This window comes from Toxotes jaculatrix, chromosome 18 (assembly GCF_017976425.1).
Source record: "Toxotes jaculatrix isolate fToxJac2 chromosome 18, fToxJac2.pri, whole genome shotgun sequence".
Classification (NCBI taxonomy): Eukaryota; Metazoa; Chordata; class Actinopteri; family Toxotidae; genus Toxotes; species Toxotes jaculatrix.
The window spans coordinates 3308419-3335102 of record NC_054411.1 but is presented as its reverse complement, the minus strand read 5'-3'; the positions used below and the strand labels follow the sequence as shown (position 1 = coordinate 3335102).

The following is a 26684-nucleotide window of genomic DNA, read 5'->3' as shown; positions in this document are numbered from 1 at the left end:
ACCACGCAAGTAAACATTTCTTTGAGTACACACAGTTCCTGTTCTTGTTGCCAACCAAGTCACAACGCAGATTTCTAGTAACATCCCTTTTCCTGTAGTCACAGCGCTTTCCACACAATTTACCCACTGTAAAAGTTTTGGTGTTGTGTTAGCATGTTTGGTTTGACACTAGGTAGAGTTAAGCTTGCATTATCATCCGTGTTTCTTGCTCTCCAGTGTGCAACGACAGCTTATGTTTCTTTTGTTTTATTTTGAATGTTTGAACCGGAAAAGTGATCGTGCTATCTTGCCTAACTTGACGAATAATTGTAGTAACTCACTGTGGCCAGTAGAGGGCACAAATCCTCATGTTTGTACTATTAACAGACATTTTGACTGAAAGTTTAAAAAAAAATCTACAGAACTTTTACCTGTTATTTTACCTCTGTTTAGTTTTAACAAAGCAAAACCTGGTCTCTGCTATTCTAATGCAAAATATGTACCATTATTAATTTACTGTAGCTCTTAATATAATTTTGTAATGTAACATTTCCTATGTATATTGTACAGTAAAATGTCTGTTCTTCAACATATATTAAGTTGATTTGAATTGGTTTACAATATAGTAATAAAGAATGAATCAGGACGATAAATGGTTCGGAAATGTTTACGTTACATTCACAGTAATATTTCTTAAGATTATATTAATAACTAATAACTATTTTTTGTAGTTGTAGTTACATGTCGTGACCACTGGGGGCTAAAGTCTCATAATCACACACGGTCGCAACTGTTGCCACTGACGTAAAGGCAGAAAAAAAATTGTATGCAGATACTTCCGGTAAAAACATTCAAAATAAAACTTTCAAACTCCGCTGAAGTGATCGGAGGCATCGATTCCCTCTGCTGCTATACTTTTACTTCGAAAGGTCGAGCTCGTGTCCGGTAGTGTTCTTCTTAACATCACTACAAGGACAGTTCAGGTTGAGGTTACTTTAGCTCAACCAGTGTTACGTTCATTGTCAGTAATTCTCAAGGTAAGTCGATATAGTCATTTTTTCCATTCGTTTAGTTTTAATACGCCTCATTTTCAGAGACTGTGTTAAGGAGAAAACAGACTGCCTTCCGCTCAGGGTCGTAGGTTGGTTGCTAGCAACAAGGCACCATGCTAGCTAGCCACCGTTAGCACGCTAATGCCAGATTTGCTAACAGCTAATAAAGTGATTGAGTGCTGGGGGATGGGTCGGGCACTGTGATATGATTAGGTCTTGTGGTCTAACCCTACATATGTCACTCGGTAAGTACTCGGTGTTAGTTTTGACTCAAGTGCACCACAGAAACGTAGAAAGCTAAACATAGTCCGTTATTTTAGCCTATTAGCAGGTGTGTCACCACGGCTAAAGTTACTTGTACTAGCAGTGGGTTGAACATTTTCCGGATTCATTCACAAACGGTACGGCTACTTAGGTCTGAGCTTAGCCCATATGCTGCCTCAGCAGTGCTACACTGTGTCATCACATTGTTTTAATGTGGTTTATTGTGGCTTCATCGTTTTTTATTCACAATAATAGAGTGACAGCGCTGGAAAATAGTTCTCATTTAAACAACGTTAAGACGTTTCTCAGGGTTGGCACACTCGAACTCCTTTTATCCCGTAGTCATTGTTTTCTAGTTAGTCTCGGTCCCCAGGGATCTTTTTCTCTTTGGGGTTCATCACGTGAATATGCACCGTGTGAGCAGGAAATTGTTGGTTACTGTATTGTGGACCAGTTTAACCTGGACTGTGTCACAGTTTAACTGTTCCTGCTAGGGGCTCAGTTTGGACAAACGTGTTAAACATTTTGCGAGCTGCCCTGAAGTGATAAATGATTTAAGGCTGAAATTATCACAACTCTGAATAGACTTGCAGTGTGTAATGCTTAGGCAATCCTTTACAGCTTTCAACATCACTTTTGACTAATTGTTTCAGAAAAGATTTCTCTTTTCTGTTGTATAGGATTTGTATCATGCAAGTTCCCAGTCAGGTCTTAAACCACCCTTATTCTCATGTTTTCCTGTCTTTTCCATCAGCTCTTCTTCACTCTGTTTTTCTGCGTTCATGCAGGTCCCACCATGCGTAGTTTGCATCTCCTCCTGATACCCACACTGCTGCTCCTCCTGGCCTTTCCTGTCTCCAGGGGCCGTTACAATGATGACTTTGATGACGGCGAGGACCTAGCAGACTTCGATGACAATGACTTTGCTGAGTTTGAGGACATGACTGACGATCCAGCAGCTGAGGAAGAAACTGCCCCGCCACCTCGTGTCTCACCGTCCTCGCAGCCTGAAGAGGATGAAGATGAAGATGAAGCCACTGTGGAGCTGGAGGATGGCCAGGATGGTTTTGAGGACCCAGAGGCACAGGTACATTGCCTTGTATCACCATTTACATTTTAATTGTAGCATAATAATAAATTATTTTTCATTATTAATGGCATTTCAGTAGTTGTAGTAGTATACAGAATCTCTAGCAAAACTAATTCAATTTCGTGTTTCTACAGGACCAAGACATGTACAGCAAATATGACCAGGAGGAGTTTGAGGGGATTGGAGACATGGAGAAGACAAGCCACTCCATGAAGGACCCCCTCATAATCCACACGGTAAGATGGGCTAAAATCTTCTCAGAAGTGGGGCTAACACACTGTTTTATGCTGATTCTGATCTGCCCCTTCAGAACATTTCTGCTGCCTGCAAATCCTGTTTTTTTTCTAAATACATTTTAGGGTATGCTTCACTTTAAGGTCTAATCAATGGTAGCGGTGTGTTTGCGGATGAAATGCAGATTACTCCTCTGTTCGTAACTGCTGTTGAATTTGGTTGATAAAATAGGATTCATGTAACTTACATCAGCTGTTAGAAGCTGAACAATCCTATCCTATCCAATCCAATCCAATCCAATAGAAGCACTGAAACTGTAATTTGGCAACTGACTGCTTTTACCCTAAATTAGCATCACTTCAGTCCCACTGACACTGATGACTGACTGCTGCTTCTCTGCAGGTTCCTGCACATCTGCAGAACAGCTGGGAGAGTTACTACATGGAGATCCTGATGGTGACTGGCCTGTTGGCCTACATCATGAACTACATCATTGGCAAGAACAAAAACAGCCGTCTCGCACAGGCCTGGTTCAACTCACACAGAGAACTTTTAGAGAGCAACTTTGCACTAGTGGGTGAGTTCTTCCACCTCTGTGTTGTCTGTTGTGTTCATCAGGTGTGCATGAAATACAACTCATGTGCTTTTGTTAATTGTTGGTCATGTGTATGTTAAGGTGATGATGGCACCAGTAAAGAAGCAGTGAGCACTGGGAAGCTGAATCAGGAAAATGAACACATCTACAACCTGTGGTGCTCTGGACGTGTGTGCTGTGAAGGCATGCTGATCCAACTCAAGGTATCTGCAATGTCTTGTGATATGTTGATGGCTTGCTGTCAGTGTATTGTGTTGAATATGGAGTTGTTTAAATACATGTTGTGTTCTTCTCCAGTTTCTTAAGAGGCAGGACCTGCTGAACGTTCTGGCCAGGATGATGAGGCCTGCCTGTGACCAAGTGGTACGTATCAGTCAAGCAGAAATATAAATTTGTTTGATCAGAGTCTTTGATGTGAAATGCAAAGTACGGATACTCTGGACTGTGTAAGTAGTACTGAAGTTAGTCATTTTCTAACCCACAACATCTGTCTGTTTGCTTGTAGCAAATCAAAGTGACTCTTAATGACGATGACATGGACACTTTTGTGTTTGCTGTGGGCACCAAGAAAGCCATGGCCAGACTTCAGAAAGAGATGCAGGACTTGGTAAATGTCCTCTACAGCTTTTGTACATCAAAGTGATTGTTGTTATCACACAAATGGATTTTATGTAGTTGTTTCAGTTCCAGCTGTTACAGGTTTACACACACATAATTTTAAATTTTGATGTATCTCTCATTTGTTCTCCTGGTAGTCCTTAATGCATAAACAATGGCCATGTCTTTTTTTTCCCTCCATAGAGTGAGTTCTGCGGTGACAAGCCTAAGTCTGGGGCCAAGTATGGGCTCCCAGACTCCCTGGCTATTCTTAGTGAGATGGGCGAGGTCACGGATGGGGTGATGGACAACAAGGTGAAGTCTGGATTATTTGCTTTCATCTCACATAAACTTAACTTCTTCCCCTTAAACACACTTCTTTTATTAACACTTGGCTTTTGGATCTTTTGGTTTTTTTGTGTTTTCAGATGGTACATTACATCACCAACCATGCTGACAAGATTGAGTCCATCCATTTCTCGGACCAATTTTCTGGTCCAAAAGTTATGCAAGAGTAAGTATTTAATTAATCTTTTAGTTTTAATCTTTCACAAGCAATTTATTATGAATTGTCTTATTTCACATGTGGTACTAATTGTTGCCGTGTCGTCTTTCAGGGAGGGTCAGCCCTTAAAGCTGCCTGAGACCAAGAAGACGCTGCTGTTTACATTTAATGGTGAGCGTTTTGATTCCTGTTATCCCTAAAATCTTCATTATGCTCCATAATGTGATTTAACTGATGTCCTTTATGTTTTTGGTCTGTGTGTGTGTATGTAGTGCCTGGCATGGGCAACACCTCTCCCAAAGACATGGACACTTTGCTTCCTCTCATGAACATGGTGATTTACAGCATCGATAAAGTCAAGAAACTCCGTCTCAACAGAGAGGTGAGTGGGATTCAAATGCTCTGGTGCCTCGTGTTTGCTGTATCAGAGGTTTTAGATTGAAGTTTGAAGTGCAGCTATGACTCCCCTCGTCCTCCTTCTGTATATATAGGGCAAACAGAAAGCTGACAGAAACCGAGCCCGAGTGGAGGAGAACTTCCTGAAGCAGACTCATGCTCAGCGCCAGGAAGCAGCCCAGACCCGCCGGGAGGAGAAGAAGAGAGCGGAGAAGGAGAGGATCATGAATGAGGAGGACCCCGAGAGACAGCGTCGTCTGGAGGTTTGAAATAGGAAATTTCACCCGTAAACACCACAAAAAGACATTTAAAGGAATAGCTTGACATTGTGGGAATTATGCTTATTCCTTTTCTTGCTGATATTTAGATGGAAACCTTTTTTGTACAAAGTAAACAAATGATACAACATGTTATTTAACAAACTTTAGAGGTGCTGGTGTGGTGTGGTGTTAATCTCCTGACGTAACCCTGGTCATTTAAGGGAATAAGTATTTCCCAAACTGTCAAGCTGTTCCTTTCAGATAAAACCAGGCAATTAAGCATGGAACTCTCATTCTCACTGTTATTAGCACTTTTAAGTTTTTGTGTCTGATGTAGTTCATTTTTCCTTTCAGGAAGCAGCCCAGCGACGTGAGCAGAAGAAGATTGAGAAGAAGCAGATGAAGATGAAGCAGATCAAAGTGAAAGCCATGTGAATTACCACCACAGGGACAAGCGGTTCAAGCACACATGAAAGCAGTGCTCAGCTCAGTTTTCTCCAGCTTCTCTCACCACAGCTCTGGCTCACACTCGCTCCAGCTACAAACAGACGTCCTGTGCCTCTGGGTGTGTCAAGCTTAGCTGTTTGTGTCGCCACCTGCTCCATTTGGTGTGGCTAAACCTTAATGAGTGAGTGAACTGTCTGTGTCAAATGAGAGGGACTCTTTCACTATCAAGTCTGTCACCACAATTCACGCCAGAATGTTTTGGGTTTTTTTTCTCAAACTATCTTGTCAGGATTGATCAACACTCTGTTTGAAAGCTGTGTAGCTCGGTGAGCTTTTTAAACTTAATCTGCTGGGAAGGAACACACTATTGGGTGGTATTGAACCACATTTTAAAAGGAATGAAAGCCTTGCGGTTTAATTAGAAATGTATTAGCATTAATATAATCTTAAATGATACTGTCAAGAAATTTTTATTTTATATCTGCTATGAGTTTGGTTTCTTGCAGGCTGTTTCTAATGAATATCTGAGCAAACATAATAAAATGCACTGGAGTCTGTTGGAAAACTGTGTCCATTGTTGTTTTCAGTGGTAAATTTGAAGTATTTGATTTATGAGGCAGTAAGTGATTACTGGTGAAGGGTGCAATAAAATATAGCCTGTGGGTCATAAAATTGTAGTGCATGACACAGAACCTGATACAGAGACCTCTTAGTATCAGTAGTTGAAAGAGTGAGGGTCTGTAACAGGCACCAGAATGGGAGAAGCTTAATTCTAAATTTAGCCTATAGATTGTGTCAGCAGTTTCTGAGGTAGATTTGGTTACATCAGTGTGGTCGTCTCTTGACAAGCTGAACTAGATAATAATAACTGTCTAGTCAGGAGCCTTTTATAATGTAAGTCTGGACATGATAAAAACCTGTAAAGTCCCTGGCAAATATCAAAATGTAAGTTTTTTTTTTTCTGTTATTTTGTCCACAGTCTTAAAATATGCAGCCCCTGCATGTTACAGAGTGTGATGTGCTTTCATTCATCTGAATATGCGGTCTGATACAACAGGACTGTTGTATCAGACCACATTCTTTTTAGATAGGTGTACTCAACTCAACGCAGCTAAGGGTAATCTGACCTGAGTGTCAATGAATGACAAATCAAAATTTATAATTTTTCAGTATGCTCAGTTTATTGCATTATATTACCCCAATAATTCATATTAAGTATACACACAGTAGTTTATACTTCACTATATGTAAGAGGAAAATATTGTACAGTTTGCTCCCCTACATTTATCTGTCATCTGAAGTTCTGTGATGCTTGGCAGACTTATATACAAGACTTACCTATAAAACTTTTTATGAAACATCATTACCTAAAAACTATATTGCAGCAGCAATATGGTTTGTGCTGCAATAATATTCAGTAGCTAAAAATCAGCTCCACCTCGGCCATCTGCAGAATTAAAATACTGCTTACACGTTTTTGCATCAGTAATATAAATACAAATAGAAAACGTTATAACAAAATACTGATAGAGGCCACTTTTACTTTTGATACTATAATATTATAGATAATTACAATTATTATTAAGGACTCGATTGAATGTTATGTCTGTTGCATATAAAGTATTAGAACTGTTATTTCGTTAATGTATGGTCAAAGCTATCATTTAGAGTCAGCTGTGTTGTCACAGATCAGCCTGTAGGGGGCACTTTCATCACTTTTCTTCGTTTCGTTTGCATGAGCAGATTCAAATATATTTTCTCAGATATAGAAATTAGATCATAAATAAAAGTTAGTCGCTCGTGCACTTAATATATATATAGGGATTTTTTAAAATTATGTTTCCAATGTTTTATGTTGATGTGGAGTTATTTTTTCCAGCATCCCGTGTTGAAGAAAGTGCCAGTCAGAAATTTTAGGCTGCATTCACGTACGCTGATGGAGAACAGGCGAGGCTTTCAGGTTGGTTACGCGATGGCCGCTCTCTCATCAATATTGGACTTTTAACGCAAAAACAATGGCTTCGTCGCTTGGAGAGGCGTGTTGTTGTCTTTACTAACTACCGGAATGATAGCGGCATTGTTTTAGCTGGTAGGTTACGTTTTATCGGCAGGTCGGAGACGTCCCGTTTCTGTTAGGGACTCAGTGTTTTTCTTGTTCGTCTCCCGGGCCTGGCCGCAGCTGCCTACACTGTAGCGGCGGGTTGCTACTTTCGGATGAGCGGGCAGTAGCTCTCGAAGAGGTGGGGTCTCCGTTTAGGCGAACGTGGGGCAAAACAGTCAGTAGAGCCGCGAAGAGAGATGCATAACATGAATGCCACTCATAAAATTTTATCGATGTGGACGGAGAGTGAACAAGATCAGAGTTTTGATTCCTAACTTGATGTTCTTGCTAGTTAGCATTAGCTAACGGTAGCGTTAACTTGCTCTGGCTAAGGCGAGATGGCATAAGTAATTTAACATCCGTTTGCGTTACCTAACACAAGAGCTATCGATAGTGCTGCTCGTGGGGGGTATTTCGGAACCCAAGTTAACGTGCGTTTAACGTGAAATCCGCGCTAACGTTGGTAACGTTGCGTTTTGTTGGTGCACGTTAGCACTGGCTAACAGCAGGTTGCTAGCTGAACTAACTGATCAGTGACGTAACGCTGGTCATTGTTTTGACAGCACGCAGCATCCTAGCCGAGCTTTATTAACCGGTTTAATATAGCTTTTCTTTTGCCTTAGAAATCACCATAACCAGGTAGTAGTCATAGAAGTTAATGTTCGCCTATGTGATGTGACGCAGCTCGTTGTTCTCTTACGTTACCATACAAAGTACCTACTGCAAGCGGCCAAATGTACTCTAGCTGTAATTACTGCAGCATTTCAGATAAGTGTAGCTTCATTATGCTTCTGCTTTGTTAAAGCTTCACTCCTCGTGGTGATGGTCCTGATGTGGCTTTTGTCTCCAAACACTAGCTGCTGCACTGTCTAAAATCGTGGTTTTCCTTTGACACTCAGTTGTAGGATGGATCCAGACAGTGGGGCAGAAACACAAAAAGCTGTCAGTTTGCAGTGGAAGAGCTACAAACTCGTCCAGGATCCTGCCATAAGGCGGGTCGCACAGAAAATCTACAGATATGATGGAGTGCATTTCAGTGTGCCAGTGAGTTGAGTTCCATTTTCCCGCTCTATAATGTGTGTTTGTGTGTGCCTAAAACCGTATCCTCAAACTGCAACCTGTATAATTTTCTCAGGACTCTGGATTTCCTCCCGTGGGTGAACTGCGGGACCCAAGACCCAGGAGGCTATGGTCCAGGTATACAGAACTGTCAATGCCAGTGCCGAAGTTTAAGGTGAGAATAGCTTGTCAGCAGTCATTTCACACATCCCTGTTGCTTCATTTCTTAGAATGACTTCATCTTCTCCCTGGTATTGTCATTTTTAATTACAGCTTGATGAGTTCTATGTGGGTCCCATACCCCTCAAAGAGGTGACCTTTGCTAGACTCAATGACAACATCAAGGAGCCCTTCTTGGGAGAAATGTGTGCCAAGTTTGGTGAGGTGGAGGAGATGGAGATCCTGTTTCACCCCAAGACCCGGAAGCACTTGGGCCTGGCCAGGGTATTGTTCACCAGCACCAGAGGAGCCAAGGACACAGTCAAGCATCTGCACAACACCTCTGTCATGGGTAACATCATTCATGCTCAGCTGGATATAAAGGGTAAGCTAATACACTTCATCTGAGGCATGTTAAAAGTATGAGTTGGTTGTGATTTACAAGTTACCTAGTGGGTCGGCTGTGGCTCAGGAGTTAGACGGGTTCGTTTTACTAACCGGAGGGTTGGCAGTTCAGTCGCTGGCTCCTCCAGTCCAGTCTAGGCAATACACTGAATCCCACAGTGTCTCCGATGTATCACCGGTGTGTTAGTGTGTGTGAAAGAACAGCGCTGTATAAATACTGGCTTGCAGTGTAAAATGCTTTGAGTGGTTGATATGACTAGGAAATCACTGTATAAATGCAGTGTGAGCTTTGATTGAGAATTTGGTCAAAAACTGTTTATGTTCATCAAACCACATTGAAATGCTGTTCACAGAAATTGAAATATAACATAAACTAGTTTGAAAAAAGAAAATTGTGAAGTTCATCCAGAGAATGTATAACTCCCTAAGGCTGTACAACTCTTTTTTATCATAATTATAGAAAAGGTTAGGAGATTTTTACTGTTTTGTTTTGGAGATTGTCTGCGTCCAGATCTGTATCTACACAAAATATCCAAAATGAAATACCTCGTAAAGGGATATGTGTGCCAGCTTTTTATTTCATTCATTAATTTCTTTACTTTAAAATTCCTCTGTCTGCACAGTTATCAAAATTTGCACCAAAAGTGAATCACTTGTTCCTTCCCACAGCTCCCCATAAACTTGAGTTGAAATGTCCAGCTAACCAATAAACTGACAGACAAGCAAAAGAGATTAAAAAAAACCATACATTAGCAGCCTCTTGATGCTACCAAGCCTAATGGAGTTTGTCTTGAAAACCTTATTATGAGAAGAGTCGGTTTATGTCTGTGTTGAGCTCATTTTACAACCTCAGTTTATCTTTCTGTGACTTTTGTTTCTTTTCCAGGCCAGCAGAGGCAGAAGTATTATGACCTGATAGTAAATGGGTCCTACACTCCTCAGACGGTGCCCCTGGGAGGCAAAGCTTTGACAGACAGGCTCCAGCCTCAGGCCCCAGCACAGCCACAGCCTGACACGGTATTTTATTATTGTCACCTCAGTCAAGTAATGATTATCTGCATTTTATATGTGAATGAATGTCAAGATGCATTTGAGGGTTTAATCACCATTGTTAGTAATTGCACGCCCTGTGAGTCAGGGTGCCTAATTTACTAAATTCCAATAATTTGTTTCTACACAGTCATCAGAAATCAGGCGGAGGCTCTCTAGTGAGCTTGCAGTTTTGGCAGCAGGGGTTCAGGCCCTCACATCAGGAAGCATTACACCTTGCTCTGTGGACACTGGCTTCAGCGATCAGCGTCTGGACACGCCCCCCTCCTCCATGACAGGCCCCTACACCCCAGGCTCCTCTGCTTCGGCTCAGAGTGGTGGAGGAACACCTTACAGCTCCAGGTCTGGGACTCCTTTCTCACAAGACTCGGGCTACACCGGCAGCAGGTTCGTTGTTGATATTAAGCTTTAAATTTTACTATTTCCTCAGTGGCGTCATTACCGTGAGGAAAATTCAGGTCCCTGAGTCTAGTGAGAGAGATGCAACATAATCTGTACATTATCAAAACATTTTTATCTGAGACTTGAAGAGATGCTCTCAGAAATCATGCATGTTATTTATCAGTGCTGTGATAATAACATTTGTTTCTTGCAGGCATACTGGCTACAACACTGGCACTTTGGGCAGCGGCTACCCTCCCCAGGACATGTTACCTTCTTCCTCCTCATCCTCTGCAGTCTCATCTACTGTCGGAGGATACAAAGTGTCCCGCTACTCTGAGGATGCACAGGAACCCTCAGTGTATCATCGAGGTCGCCCTATGTACCCCCCAACCACATCATACCGTCCCAATGAACCGCCATGCTATCCCCCATACCCAAATGTTGGGGGGCCTGGGCCACACATGGCACACCACTCCTCAATGCCTCCACCACCCCTTGCCTCCCAATATGAACAGCCCCCAATGTCAGACAGGGACCGGGACCGCGACAGAGACTCAGGGGGGCGCTACGGGGCAGGGGGGATTGGCTCCAGAAGGTCATCTTACCACCACCAGCAGGACACAAACTCTTCCTCAAAGTACCATTCCCATCACTCTCACCACCACTCAGATCGCAGGGATGACAGGGGGTACCGGCGAGACAGCCTGGGCTCCCGGTCAGGTGACCATAGCCACCAGAGACACCGTAACCACCACCATTCTCACAACCACCACGGCAGCAGCAGCCGCAGGAGGAGCAGCCACGACCGGGACAGGGACAGAGACCGAGATAGAGACAGAGATAGAGACAGGGACAGAGACAGTGACTACTCCAACAGCTCTGACCCCAGATACAATTCCAACTCCTACCGCTCTTCCTCTAACAGCATGTCTCCGCCACCTTCATCTTACTCTGCATACCCCTCCAAAGAGCCTGCCCCAGCCCCTCCTCAGGGATTGGACGTTTCAACCCGTCAAGGGGGCACAGGCCTCGCAGAGAGGGGCTCTCTGCCTTCGGTAGGTGCTGACAAAGACTATCATGCTGGTCACCACAGTGCTCTGCCTCCACCTCCACCACCGCCACCGCCCCTGCCACCAGCCTCTGTTATTGCAGCGGCTGTAGCTGAGACACTTGGAACAATGGATTTCAGCCAAGATAGTCCGGCCCTCGAAGAGCAGTGGACAAAGCCCAAACGCCGTCCCAGCACGCCACCAGCACCGCCGAAGACGCCACCGCCTTCTTCCCCGCCCCACCCCTCCATCACTTCCTCCTCTACCTCCCCTTCCTCAACCTCACTCCCCCATCACCTCCCCTCTTCCTCCAGTTCCCCAGCACCTCCCCAACGTGACTCCTCTTCACCGGAGCCAGATTCCACAAATGAGAGTTTACCTTTTGTCTACCACAGCAGCAGCCTCGACTCTCGTATTGAGATGCTCCTAAAGGAACAGAAGGCAAAATTTTCTTTCCTTGCCTCTGATGAGGAAGATGAGGAAGATAGGAAAGAGGAGAAGCAGAGGGGCACACGTGGGGACAGAGGAGAGCGAATAGGTGTGTCAGGTGATGTAGCAGGCGAGCACACAGGTGGTATTCAGGTGGGAGACAACGGGGATAAGGACCACAGGAGGAAAGGGGAAAGAGACAGAGATGGGCACCGAGGAAGGAAGCGGGGAAAGGGAGGAGAGGGCAGGAAAAGTCCCACTGTAATTAATGCGACCACACCATCCTCTTCCACCTATTCTCCGCACATCCCACCACCAGAGGAACCCCAGCCCCAGGTTGGCCTCGTTGGGCCTGGAGCTTTGCAAGAGGAGTCTTCACAGACCGGATCTGCTGATACACGGAGCAGGACAGGAGCGCACACACCACCTTATAATGGGCAGAGTCAGGTAGGATTAGTAGCACATAATGAAACTTCATTATGTGCTGTACATAGGCATGTATGTTGGTATGACCTTATTTCCACTCGTCATTTATCACAACTTAGCATATTTATTTCAGTATGTTGACACATTTTGGCAGTTCTTATTAGATTTATTATTATTTATTATTATTATTATTATTATTATTATTATATTTATATTCTTATTTATATTTAGGAATGCACAGGTACAGGTTACACAAGCACAAGCAGGTTACAAAACTGTAATGTGTTTTTTCTTTTTTGATTTTCTTGTCTACCATGTTATTTTGTTTGGTATTTCTGGCATTAACGCTCTTTTTTCCAACAGTACACTTAATATTTTTGTGGCAGTGAGGTATCTTTGCAGCCCCACGCAGAAAGTGTGCTTATCACTGTGGTGCTTAAACAAGTGGGTAATTTCCCAACTCAAAACATTGAACTCTGTGTTTTCTTTCAGTCCTCCCCTCACTCCTCGGGGGAAGACATGGAGATATCAGACGAGGAGGAGGAGGAGGAGACTACCATAACAACAGTGACCACCCACCAGCCCTCAGTCACCTCAGTATCCTCACCCTCTTCATCCCAGGCTGCCATGCCTTCACAAACAGCTGACCCCTCATCTTCATCCCCGCCCATCTCTGACTCTGCACAGCACTTTGGCACCTCCATGCACCCTCCCATGCCCTCCTACCCTCCTCATTTGCCTCCTCCTCCTCCCCCTGGTTATTCCCTCCAGCCACCACCTCCTCCAGGGATCCCTCCCCTTCCTCACATGGAGTTGCACCCTGAGTATCCTCCTCCTATGCCCCATCACATGTATGACTATGCCACCTCCATGGAGCTGATGAACCAGTACAGCGGTGGAGCTCCTATGTCCTTCCAAATGCAGACCCACATGCTAAGTCGCCTGCACCAGCTCCGCATGTCGTCATCCAACGGCACCCCAGGCCCCGGTGAGGCAGCCACTGCTGACTACACCTCCTACCATCTCCACTCTATGCCACCACCACACACACACCACCCCTACATGGACCAAGAGGGCAGCGGGGCAGGTTCTCATTATGACCAGGACCACCGCTACATGCCCCCTCACATGACCTACACCTACCCCGACCCCCACAGCACTCAGATACCACCACCTCCACACCATGGCATTCCGCCTCCCCATTCAGGCTGGCCGCCACATGTCTTACCACCTCACTACCCCTCGTACATGCCCCCGCCTGGCTATGGCACCATGCTGCCCGGGGATGGAGATGAGTACAGGGCTCCAGGAGAGGAGATGCCCTTGTTGGCTGAGAATCCACACGAGGCCACAGTGCAGATGGTCCTGGCCACTCTGATCCAGGAAATGAAAAACATCATGCAGAGGGACCTGAACCGCAAGATGGTGGAGAACGTTGCGTTTGCCACCTTTGATGAGTGGTGGGAGAGGAAAGAGACCAAGGCCAAGGTAAGGAAGAGTAATCACAATAGTACTGGCAGTTTTTCTAAGCTTGCTGTTTCATTTTCTTGTGTTATGATAGTGCTTTATCCACTTTTTGTAGTAGTATTAAAACAGTTTATTAAACTCTGACTAAGTCTGTTAACAGAAGTAGAACACAGACGCAATCATGCTGCTGCCAACTATATTGATGAGTGCCCATCGTCAGTACTTTGAAATGGTTGAATAAAAACAAAGATCAGAGGTCTGTAATTTAACATTTTAAATGTTTTCCTTTTCCAGCCTTTCCAGACAATGGTTAGGGGAGTGTCTGCTTTACGGGATGATGAGAAAAAAGAGGAAAAGGTCAACCGTCCACGGGAGCCTCTCATGTCTCTTGTGGACTGGGCAAAGAGTGGTGGCATGGAGGGCTTTTCTCTCCGAGGAGCACTGCGACTGCCTTCCTTCAAGGTAAAAGCACAACACTGCAGCATTTGAGACACACTGTGATTTGAGAAATTAATACACCCATGTCTCCACCTCTGATTACAAACACATGGTGTCAAATGTCAACTTTACATTTACTATACCAAGAAATCTATCACCATCACTTCATGCCCTTAGTTAGAACCATTGTTTTTCATTTTGCCTTTTAACAGAAGACATTCTCTGCTTTACTGGATTATTCTTGTTTGTATTTCTAGTCCTAATAACACTGCCAGGACTCCAGCATGATTAAACTTATGAAAACAGTCTGTGTTGATTTTAGTCAAGTACAAAAATATGGAAAAACATCAAATATCAATTGGTATTGGATCAGATTTATTGGTAAATGCTTACATATGATTGTGTTTCAGTGATTTGTAAAAATTATTGTTGGCATAAAATTGTGCAGGTGAAGAGGAAAGAACCTCAGGAGCTTGAAGAGGGAGACATGAAAAGGCCGCGACCCTCGACCCCACCTGATGAGGATGACGAAGGTTTGTTGAGCTGTTGTTGCAGGTTTTTAAAAGAAAAGTTGGACTAATAGGCTTTTTGCCTATAACTCTGGAATTGTTGTCTTCTTTCCAGCTGCTGATGGGAGAATGCCAGAAGCAGACAGGCATGGAGCCGAAAGGGACAACAAGAGGAGAAAAAAGAAGCCAAGAAATCGCAAACCCTGGGAGCTTGACAGTGAGGGAGAGGAAACGTCAGATGGCTCCTCGACCGAAAAGGTGTGTTCCCAGTGTTTCAGTGGTGAGGTGACTGATCAGCAGTACCTTGAAAACATTTTTTATTGCACCAATGGCAGATTTACTATTATATGAATTCATATCAGCGTTTGATCCAACTGAAATGTAGTCGTTTCAGTAGAAGTTAGATCTTTTTAATTTTGCTTTTTTAACATTTTTGATATGTTGTTGTCACTCTTGTTGTTAGCTAGATGGCAGCATTTCACTGCAATCTTTCAGTGTTGTAACTACAAACCTTATTTCATGTGTAGGAGGATGAGGAAGAGGAGGAAAGTGAAAAGGACTCCGATGGTAAATCACAACCAGTTATCTCATTACTGTGTTTTTATCTATGTTTACATTCGGATAAGGTGATTGTTATACCAAAATCTTTTTTTTTTTTTTTTTTATATTAAAGATGATGCCCTTAGTGCTGACAGTGATGATGAGAGCCTCTCCTCGTCATCTGAGGGCTCGTCCTCTTCAGCATCCTCGTCTTCATCTTCCTCTGAGGATGAGGATGAAGAGGAAGGAGAGAGGGCTGAGAGTGAGGGACCAGACACCATGGACGAGTCAACCATGGACAGCGCAACAGAGAAAGAGGATGACAGGTATGAAGTTCTGTGTTATCTTTCAGCAGAACTGAAGGAGAGCCAGCCTCAGAAAAACCTTTTGTCAGTATCACATAAATAAGTGTTTTACTTTTCACCGTCTTATTATTGGTGGCTCAAATTTATTCTTTTATTGTTCTCAGGGAAAATAACGCAGCTGCTGTTCCAAAGGCAGAGGTCAAAACAGGTCAGTTCAAACTTCTCATCAACATCAACAAACACAAATGAAACAAACGGGAAAAAAAAGAGTTCATCGCTAACCACAATGTTAACAGATTAACCTGGTGAACAGGTTTATTAAAGGAAGGGGGGGTTTTCCCAAAGGGGTTTACTTACACTCCATGTGTTCTTGGACTGTTTTACATTGTGTTTAGTTTGGATCAGTTTCTCTAACTATCATGTTTCTCTCAGGTGAAGGGAAGGACAGCAAGACGGATACAACAGCAGCACCCACCAAGCGGCCTCCATCGCCACCATACCCACGTCCTTCATCCCCTGTCGTTCTTGTGCCCCCTCTCAAGAAACGCAGGAAAACAGTCTCGTTCTCCACCGATGAGAATGACAGCAAAACACAGCTGCCGACTGCACCACTATCTCCGTCTCCCTCACATGTGGCGGGTGAATCTCCCCTCTTCTCTCCTAGCAGGCCCACAGACTTCCCCGTCGCTGGTGCCCAAACCCCCTCAACTCGTCCCAGTCAGGGCATCCAGCTGCTCCCCTTCGCCTCAAAACCGGGTGAGGGCAATGCCCTCATTGTTCCCCCCTCTGGACGAACTCAAGATTCTGATGAATCCAAAAAGGGAGCTCCTATTTCTCCCCAGACCACCCTTGTCAAATCCCCCGGTAAACGGGGCGCAGGGAAAGACTCACCCAAATCTCCCGCCCCTCCTGTTATGGTGTGCCGCACTGTGCAGAACCTGCCATTGGATCATGCTTCTATGTGCAGGATGGCCTTCGAGGAGGCCCCTCCTCCACCTCCTGGCAACAAACGATCCAGAGGCAGGCCTCGGACGACCAGCTTGTCTGCTTCGTCCTGTCACTCCCTCAGAGAGGAAGACGAGGATGAGGAAGAAAGTGAGCAGAGGTTAAGACTCAGAGAGCAGCTGGGGGCGTCCAGCCTCCTGCAGCTGGCCTCAGCTTCAACCACTGACCTGTCTGTGTTGGCTGATGTAGCCTTGAAAATGGACCCTGACGCTGGAGACTCAGAGGAGACGGAGACCTCTGATGAGGCAGAGGAGCAGAAGATGGAAGAGGATCTCTTCTCCCCTGAGTCACTGGCCCTGGTTATGAACCCAGAGGGTGTAATTGTCCTTTTGGAGCACAACTACTGCAAACCCCCTGTTCTCCCAGCACCACCCAGCACCAAAAGGACTTCCTCCAGACAAGACTCTTCTGTCTTGCTCCCCGCAGACCTCAACACTATTTCTGGGGTGCTTGAAGCACCAGAGGAGATCATTGGAGAGGCGCTGCCATCCAGGGGAGATACAGGAGAGTACTTGTCTGCGATGGGAGTGCCCTGTGAGTCCGAAGATATGGACCAGGCTGCAACTGTACCTCCATCATCAAAGAAGAAGGGCATGATTGGCAAAGGTTTTGAACTTGAAAAGGACGAGAGCAAAAAGAGGAGAAGGAAAGACAAAGAAAACCTTGAGGTTCATCACACAAAGAAACCGGAACAGCCAGGCAAGAAACAGAAGAAGCGGAAACTCCAGGTGCGTGTGACTTTGTCTGGTTTTGTCTCCTGTAAATGTTTGTGGATGTCTTAATCGTAAGCGGCGTGTCAGACACACCAATGCGTCACAATGGTATCTGATACTATTGACAAATGACTCATCTGTAAGTTTGGTTTTCTGTTTCCTGGGTTTCTCCCCAGGTAAGGAAGCGAATGACTTTATTCTCTACCTGTGTCTTGTTTATGAATAAATGTTCCTACTATTTTAAAATATGTCATTGAGCTGAATCAGTAGAAAAACAAGCATGCTATGGAGCCATGATTCATTGATTTAATGTAAACAAAGAAAAGCCACTGTCCTATGTTTGCGTAGTGAGTTTTTCAGAGCTCATTGGCAGCAATATTCCTCTTCCTCTGCACAGGACTCTGAGGAGGATGTGGACGTGGAGGAGCTCGAGTCTGGGGAGCTGTCCAGCTCAGACACCGAGGACGAGATGGTTGAGGAGGTGAGAAAGAGCGAGCGCCTCTTTCTGCAGGAGGCGGGGGTGACGTCGTCCCAGCGTTGGCCGAAGCCCGTTCCAGCACCCGAGCCTCCAGCCATGAAGTTTGAAAACCGTAGTGAGTTTGAGCAGATGACCATCCTGTATGACATCTGGAACTCTGGTCTGGATGGAGAAGACCTGATGTTGCTGAAGAAGACTTATGAGAAGCTGCTACAGGACGACCACAGCTCTGACTGGCTCAATGATACTCACTGGGTCAACCACACTAATATCCTTATCAGTGACTACCTTCTGCATTCAGTATGTCCGTGTAAATGCCATGGAAATGAACACCAGTTACCAGTGTCCAAACAATCCATAGCTCTTTTCAGTCAGTTCGTTGCCTTCGTAGTGTGAATTTGTGCATGAGATTTATGTCTTCTTGTCATTGTGTGGTATCCGTTTATTACCCTTGACCTTTGGGCTTTACTAACCAATTTGCCAAACCCTCGGCGTAAGAAGAAGAATGCAGATGGCCAGCTTCGTGAGCACGTGACTGGTTGTGCCAGGAGCGAGGGCTACTACGCCATCAGCCGCAAGGAGAAGGATGTTTATCTGGACTTGGACCTTCCTGAGCAGGTCATACGGGAGGTGGAGAATGTCGATAGCTCGGTAGGCACACTTCCAATTTCATTCTCTGACTATCTTTGCAACATTTTTCTTTATCTGCAGCTTGTTTCTGTTGGGGGAATTTCTTTTTCTGTTTATTTGATAGGAACAAGCTCAAAGCCTGTGGTTCTGAATCAGATTTGCAGTAAGATTTGAAATGTTTGATAGCTGTTGTGGAGGTAAGGTAGGTTCCATTTTGTGGAAAGTTGAAGCACAGTTCACAGAAAATTCAAACGTGGTCCCAGATGACCGAAGTGTGGAAAGAATTCTTTTCTCTGCCCCAAGCTGGCTGCAAACAAAGTATGATTATTACAGAAGGTTAATATGACAATAGCTAATGCCTCGTAGGAATTTAACTGGCAGGAAAGTAAGCACAGTTGGTCCACAGTCATCTGGCTCAGATGAACTTTATAATTTTGGGAATTGGCATAGTAAATGAGGATTTCCAAATGGTACAACGGGAAGTTGCTGGATGCGTGGCAAAGTGATGTGGCTTTTCCAGGTGGCTGATGAGCACAAAGCCTCATAACTTTTCCAGAGTTCCTGTGAAATCCAGAAATTCTGCACAGTTTTATGACACAGTAATGGTTGAACCTCACATTCTGAAGTGGAGCCTCAGTTCAGACCTTGTGCCCACCCATAAAGGATGTTTTTAAAATGATTAAAAGACACAGCAGGTAATAGATATATTCACATTTTCATCTGTCAGTTAAAACAATAGTACACAGTCAAGAGGTCGTTATTTAAATTCAAAGTATTTAGAGAGGTTTATGTGCATTTTTATATTCATTTCAAATGTTAAGTGTAACCTCAGATTTTTTGTGAAACAGGGCTGCATATCAGCAGGAAGGGTGCCATTCAAGAAGCTATCATTATTATTATAAAATAAAATGTAACATGTCATAGAATATCAAAGAATGTAATGTTGTTTGCCTAAGTTTTACAATGAAATGTGAAGTAGATTGAAGTGCGACACCTGTGTGTAGTGGGTCTGAGCTGATAAAGGAGGGTAGCCGAGATGTGAGATGGATTGCCAACAGAAGTTTTGTGCCCTAGAAACTATTTAAAAAAAAAACATTTTGGTTGCTGTTTCTGGAGAACTAGCGCACACAAACACAGGGAAAACTAAATTTGTACTGTTGACTTTATCTTATAAACATTTTTTTGTGGGCTGGTCTGTGCTAAGGGCAAGGTCAGTGATTCCAGAACTTTACACTGTTCAATCCTCCCACTGGATTTCATTTACTGACCCCACACATCAACAGACAAGCATCTGGATGTAAAAACTTCTGTGTCTCCCACTGCTACATCTTCATACTGTGTTCCATCATAATTTAGTGTATAAAAAGCTTCAAATTTAGACATATCTTTTTTAAAACTCAATTTATTGTAAGCCACAGTAAATATATAATTTAGATATTATATTCTCTCTGTCTGCATTCCCTAGCCCCTTACACTAACCTAGAACTGAATGCCAAACCCTGACCCCAACCAAAACCCAATTCTAACCCTAAAACCAAGTCTTAACCCTCAAACAGCCATTTAAAGTTGTGACGAACGACCAAAATATCCTCACTTTCCCGAAATGTCCTCATTCCGTAAGGTTTATGCTTTTTTGGTCCTCACAAAGATAGATGTACAAGTGCACATGCAAACACTGTCAGCCTTTGCCAGATTTAGTCACTTTCAGATGTCATTTTCAGCTTTTTGCTATTTTCAGCATTTAGTTCCTCTTAAAGAAAACATTCGCCCCTCTCGTATAATTTTGGGAAGTGAGGTTTATCTGGAGTTCGTGAGTTACAGCCACTGCACTACACACATATAATTTATAATTTTTCATATGATTCACCTTAAATGGTTTCTGTTGTTACTCACACACTGCCAGATGTGTGGTTAGGAAAGGTAGGAACACTTGGGTATCTAGGTCACGTACAAACAGCCACTGATGTTTAGTGTTGGTGGTTTTTGAATTGGAAATTGACGCGCTTTCGTTCCGTTGCTATGCAGTTGTTGGATTTGCCTTTAATGTGTTTTCCATTCTGGCTTTGCGCTGTGTCTCACTGTCACCATGGAGAAAAGCATGCTTCTTTTTATTCAGAGCACTCACATGTGTGGGGTTTTTCATTACCCGTGATCTGTTGTCTTGATGTAGCCTCAGGGTTTTTGCAGGTACCGTGTTACTGACTTGACAGAATCAGTCTTTGATGTCCTCACAGGACACGTAACAGCAGGTACATTCAAAGCGGCCGAGCAGTTTGCGGCGTCAACACTGCTCTGAGTGTAATCTATGTATAGTCTCCACCTGTCATGGATACACTGTCTTGTGGTTTAGTCTTCATGGTGGTCTGACTGTAGAAGGCTGATCATAAGAAATATTTTCAAAGCACAAGCTGATGGTGTTCTTCAGAAGAGGTTCAGGTGATATGTTGCCGGTAAGTCTTTTTAATTATACATCATTCGGGTTGATCATTAAGTGCTTTGAAGTCCACACTCTTTCCCTTCAGTCATCAAGTTATTGTCCCAGCAGTTGGCGTACACAAAGCCGTCTCAGCTATGAAAAAAACTAAAGACAAACAAAATAAGCAGCATTGTTTAACTGTGCACAAGTGTGGACAGACATAGACTGTTCATGCGTAGTTTAATCCATGTATTTTTTTGTTATTTAGAAATAACACTGATAAGGCTGCAACAAGGTTCTTAGCAGTTATTTGGGATGTAAGCTTCATATTTATATAATTAAAAATAATATTCTGCATTTGTTGCTTGTGTGGTTGCGCCTCAGATTCATTTAGCTTACGTTGTTGAAACAGAAGAGAATCCCGCGTCTGTCTTTCACCTTTCATCTCACTCAGTCTGTGCGTCGTCGGTCACTGGTTTCAGAATGAACCTCACCCACACTCACACACTGTTGCACATTAAGGTCAAAGTGCTTTTCTGGTTCAGTCTCCTCCAGTCCAAGGCCATGTGATAACACGATATTGTGTCATTGGCCCCTTTGTAAAACTCATTTGCCATCTGTGTCCTGCCAGGGAGTAAACCGGGTGCTGTCAGAGAGACGCTCAGAGCAGCGCCGCCTCCTCACCGTCATTGGCACCACAGCTGTCATGGACTCTGACCTGCTTAAACTCAACCAGCTTAAGGTACAGCCAATAACAACTGTGTTACCTCATGTACTCACTCAGTTACACACACACACACACACACAGTAGTATTTAACACACTAATAGTGTGTCACTGTTCTGTCATTTCCTTTCTACACTAGCTTCCATAAGTGTTTATCCACAGCAAAGCAGGCTACACGAGAAAACGATTGCATGCAAAGACACTGGAAGCAGATGTAAACTACTTTGTAAATTGTTTGTCCCAGAACTTCAAAGCTGTCCTGATGGAAAATCAATCTTAATATCCCTCCTTACCAGCAACCCCCTAAAAAAGGGTGGTGCTCAAATTGTAGGGTGGTGGTGAAAGTCTTTGGGTGGTGGCTGTTTTTTCACTGGAATTGTGACAAAACAAAAGAATTGAGTCAGAATCTACTTTCAAACTGTGGATAATTAAGAACACATATACTGAAATTAATTCTAAAAGTCTTGTTTTATGAATCCTATAAATCTATCAGGACCAGTGTCACAGTGAGTCTTTTTCTGTCCTCATGTAGTTCCGCAAGAAGAAGCTTCGTTTTGGACGCAGCAGGATCCATGAATGGGGTCTATTCGCCATGGAGCCTATTGCTGCTGACGAGATGGTCATTGAGTATGTGGGTCAGAACATTAGACAGGTACGAATTTTGAAAAAAGGTTTCATCCCATTTCTAGCTACAAAATATGCATAATACATCTTCATTACGTCGTACGAATTTTTTGTACGTTGTGTGTCCAGATGGTGGCTGACAATCGAGAGAAGCGGTACGCACAGCAGGGCATCGGGAGCAGCTACTTGTTCAGAGTGGACCACGACACAATTATAGATGCCACCAAGTGTGGCAACCTGGCACGGTTCATTAACCACTGCTGCACTGTGAGTCTAAACATCTTCAGCCAACTCTGTTTCAGAGATGGGTCACAGCTAACGGGTTATGACACATGATTAGTTTATTTTAAAGCTGTTGCTTATCAGTCTCTCCCTCCCTTGCTCTTTTATTTTTTTAGCCAAACTGCTACGCCAAGGTTATCACCTTAGAGTCCCAGAAGAAGATTGTGATCTACTCAAAACAGCCCATCGCCGTCAACGAAGAAATCACCTATGACTACAAATTTCCCCTGGAGGAGAACAAGATCCCTTGCCTGTGTGGAACGGAGAACTGCCGTGGGACACTTAACTAGTGGACGCAGCTCTCTCCCTCACTTGCCAATGGCCAGCCAGAGCCGGAACCCCACCGCCCCCTCCGGTTCACCCTCCTCAGACTGTACACGAACACAAAGCCACCACCCCCCGCTTCCCTTTGATGGCCTTGCAGCTGTCCTCACAATACCCAGGAAACAGAGACGCACACACTTGCACTTTTCATGCATACTTTTCATTCACTGGGCAGTTTCACAAGCCAGTGTGTGGGGGCCTCTGCATTAGCGCTTCTGTGGCAGTATTGTTGGACTTGATTGGGTAATATGTCCCAGCCAAGTTGTTCCATTCAGCCTGGCATGATAGATCTTTCTATTCCCACACCGATATCCGTTTGAAGGAAGACAATGAAAACTGAAAAAAACAAAAAATAAAAACACCGGTATTTTATGTCTTTGTCAGCTCACGTAATCTATGGCCCGGGATCAATCTTCCGGTGTCACATCCATCCCTGCACCCACCCACCCACCCACCCCACAGATCCGCACACAGACGCACAGGAATATCAGACTAATTCAGGGTTTTTAAAAGCGCTTGTTAAGGGCGCACTTTTCACACGACAAACAGTCAATTTGGTCTTCAGTTATGCAAGATTTCCAAGTGTGAAGATTGTTTTGGAGCTTTTTTTTGTTTGTTTTTTTCATTTCATAGTATTATAATAATATTACTATTGCTGTTATTAATGGTATAGTTATTTAGTTGCATTAGCTGTAAGTATCTTACAGTGAAATGAGCTTCAGTGTACCCACCCACTGTCCTCAGTGGCTTGTGATTCACCAGCCCTATAAAACTGTTGTTTCCCTTCTTCACTGTGCGTTACTCTCCTGATTTGCCACCACCTTCTGTTTGGATGAGAGTCAAGTCCTTTGAACTACTGTTTTTAATCCCACGTCAAACTATACATGTATGTCAGTTACGTTCTACCTAAAAATGTGTTATTTTTTACATGGCTGCTGAATTTTGTCTGCAGGATCAGCACAACCAAATTTGGCCCCTCTTTTATCTTTTTTTTCTTTTTTTTTTTTGGCTATTCCCCAAGCTTGAACTGCAACAACAAAAACTCTTGAGAGGAGGACTCGTTGAGTGTTTTTTTTTTCTCTCTGTGTTTAGTTGTTTCTTCCATGGTATGCTCATGTTTTGTATTAACCAGCAGATTCCTATTTCAAGAGGGTGAAAACATTTTCTGCGAGTTCTTCTTTCTTCAGCTCTCAAAACTAAGATCACCAAACTCCTGCAGAACCTAGTACAAATGTCTGGTCACTGTTTAACTTAGTCATTGTGTGTGCTTCAAGTGTTTTTAAAAGGCACATTTGTTTCATTAGGTCAGGTCTCTTTAAAGGTTTAGTTTAGTAAAGTTTCTTATTTCCCGTCTCGTCAGCCTTCCCAGAATGCATTAGTATGTGTTTTTCATTTGAGAGTGTGGAATAGTTCACCCCAGTCAAAACCTCCCTGAACAGTTTATCAGCTTAGGGCAAACAGATGTCCTACTCACAGTCTGATTGCAGCGTAGATGGGTGGAAGGTATAAACTGTGTGTGCCTGTTTAGCTAAATGAGCCTCAGCAGGTTTGTGATTCGCTGCAGACAAACGACAGACGTCTATGGCCCTTGTGTTGTGTCTCTGTTTTTCACATGGCTGTGGCCGTCCAAAGTGTAACTTTCATTTTGAACTTTTAACTCGCGGAAGACTTTTTATTTTGTTCCCTCCCAAACAGGAAAATGTGTAAGATATTTCTTGTTGTAATGAAAGCCTTTCAGTACAAACCAACCCTCTTTACTACAGGATAAAAAGATGAAAGGAAAAAAAAATCAAAGAAGTACATGTAAATATTGTAGAGGTGTTTGTTTCTCGTAGAAACACACTGATTCCAAGCTGTAAATATGTTGTTCCTTTTCCTCTCTCCACAAGGAGGAAACATGTACATACCTTCCATTCATTTATTTTTTATTGTTTTTCCTTTTAATTTGATGATTATTTTAATATTATTTGCAATATTTCTCTTGTATTAATGCGTTGGACCCTTTATTAATGGTGCATTAAAATATTTTTTAAATAAATGAAAACCTCTAGTTTTTCTTAAATAGCTGTCACTGTCTGACTGTTGGACATAGAGGTTTAGCAGACAATGATTAGCGTTTGTCTGAGGGATCCTGACTGTCTACTGAAGGCTTTTAAATTCTAGATAAGAGATATGTATAAATAACTATCAAAGCAGACTCAACAGGAAGTTGTGTAGCGGAAACCAGTGCACCTGCAACTTTGACATTTCCCGTTTGTAAGTGTGAGAGGAAGCATTTGAAATCCGATCTGAAAAGACAAAATTTCACAAGTCTTCAGATGACGACAATGGAAAAGCAGCTCTGGTTGGATGTCGACCAGAGCTGAAAAATCTCAGTACATGTGGCTGACAGACCTTTGCCCGGCCTTTTCTCTGTGTAACTAATTATTCTCTTCAAATCGGTGACCATGTTTTTAAGATGGACTTTTCACCAGAACTGAACAGAACCCATGGCCTGGAAATGGAACACCACTTTGGTTTGTAGGAAACGTTATTTATGATCTTCCTCTGAGTAACCCGAAGGCTGGCTGAAACTGGAAATGGCAGGATATTTCTTGTCATTGTGTTGTCACATTGCAAACCACAGTGCTGGAACACCTACCTCATTGTCAGACGGGCGAAAGCAATTGTGCCCACACTGTTTCGTAAAGAACCGCGAACCTTACTGACCTTATGGAAGAATGTTGTTCCATGAAATTGTCCTCCTGACAGTTTCAAAATTGGGAAGTTTTGCAGCAGAGTCAAATGTCTGATCTGGGGAATTAGGGAATTCTATACAACAAAGTCTATTTACAGGTCTGTGGGAGTATTACTGCACATGTGACAAAAGTTATTTAAAGTGTTTTGTGGCTATCAGCCAAGTAGGCTGACAAACTGCCTCATGCGATGTCACTTGAGTCAGCGTCAAGCCTGCAGCCTGCAACTTATTTCCGATTGAGGCTACCAGCTCGAGTCAAAATGACCAAATACTGGCAAAACGAATTCCCATCAGCCGTGGATATAATTTGTGTTTGGTGCAAATGTGCAAATGTTATATTATAAACATTATATCTGATATACATCAGCATGGTTGCATTATGGTTGACCTTGTTTAAACCTGAGCAGGAACACGTTATCCTTCAGCTGATCAGGAAGCATGAAAATCCCCAAAGTGTGTGGCAGTTGTTAATGGAACACATCATGTTGGCCTGCTTCCTATTTACGAGACACTACAGAAACAGGGACTGAACTTTGACCAGTTCTCCTCTGTTCAGACCTCCTAAAGATAGTGTTCAACAGCCTTGACAATGAGTTTGGCTGCAGGTCAAGGGCTGCAAGTAACCCTCAAACTCTGGGTTTATCTCCGTTTGTACGTCAGTTAACACAATGCAGGTGCATTTATTCTTCCAAAATACAAAGTCAGCATAAAGAACGTGATGAATTTTGTCTCTAATAGTTCGAATTTTATCTTTAAAGAACAGCGGCTACATCCACACCACTTTTAATTGTTAATATATCTCCCACTTTATTTTATAGTTTTATATCCTAAGGACATATAATGAGGACAAGTCGAGAAGTGGGTCTATAAATATATATCTATAGTAATTATTATTAGACTTATTTTAATGTCAAGTGTCAACTGCTCCTTCCTTTTTACTCTTTCATTACACAATAAGCATAAATTTGTTAACTCAGTTTTCCCCAAATTTCAGTTTTGGTTCCAGGACT

General features: G+C 43.3%; 2 protein-coding genes across 4 annotated transcripts; both read left to right on the top strand.

Annotated features, from left to right (window-relative positions):
- The first annotated feature begins 893 nt into the window (after positions 1 to 893).
- On the top strand, positions 894 to 5984 carry ccdc47 (coiled-coil domain containing 47). Of its 2 annotated transcripts, none has more exons than XM_041061828.1 (13): positions 894 to 1016; positions 2084 to 2382; positions 2520 to 2621; positions 3022 to 3196; positions 3296 to 3417; positions 3512 to 3577; positions 3720 to 3821; positions 4016 to 4126; positions 4240 to 4325; positions 4429 to 4487; positions 4589 to 4698; positions 4808 to 4975; positions 5327 to 5984. In XM_041061828.1, exons 2-13 carry the CDS (start codon positions 2092 to 2094, stop codon positions 5405 to 5407), a joined length of 1473 nt encoding a protein of 490 aa, XP_040917762.1. In that variant the 5' UTR covers positions 894 to 1016; positions 2084 to 2091; the 3' UTR covers positions 5408 to 5984. The 2 variants fall into 2 exon arrangements, with proteins under 2 accessions (XP_040917762.1, XP_040917760.1); XM_041061826.1 differs by having other exon boundaries at positions 954 to 1016; positions 2050 to 2382.
- Positions 5985 to 7358: 1374 nt separating this feature from the next.
- setd1a (SET domain containing 1A, histone lysine methyltransferase) lies at positions 7359 to 24975 on the top strand. 2 transcript variants are annotated; one of them, XM_041061825.1, is made up of 21 exons: positions 7359 to 7379; positions 8420 to 8564; positions 8656 to 8754; positions 8853 to 9123; positions 10030 to 10160; positions 10324 to 10580; positions 10789 to 12502; positions 12974 to 13969; positions 14243 to 14410; positions 14835 to 14919; positions 15011 to 15153; positions 15423 to 15462; positions 15569 to 15761; positions 15905 to 15948; positions 16173 to 17473; positions 17856 to 18204; positions 18406 to 18587; positions 21614 to 21724; positions 22240 to 22359; positions 22461 to 22598; positions 22730 to 24975. In XM_041061825.1, the coding sequence occupies exons 2-21, from the start codon at positions 8427 to 8429 to the stop codon at positions 22901 to 22903; spliced, it is 6654 nt and encodes a 2217-aa protein (XP_040917759.1). In that variant the 5' UTR covers positions 7359 to 7379; positions 8420 to 8426; the 3' UTR covers positions 22904 to 24975. The 2 variants fall into 2 exon arrangements, with proteins under 2 accessions (XP_040917759.1, XP_040917758.1); XM_041061824.1 differs by having other exon boundaries at positions 7379 to 7508.
- The last annotated feature ends 1709 nt before the right edge of the window (positions 24976 to 26684 follow it).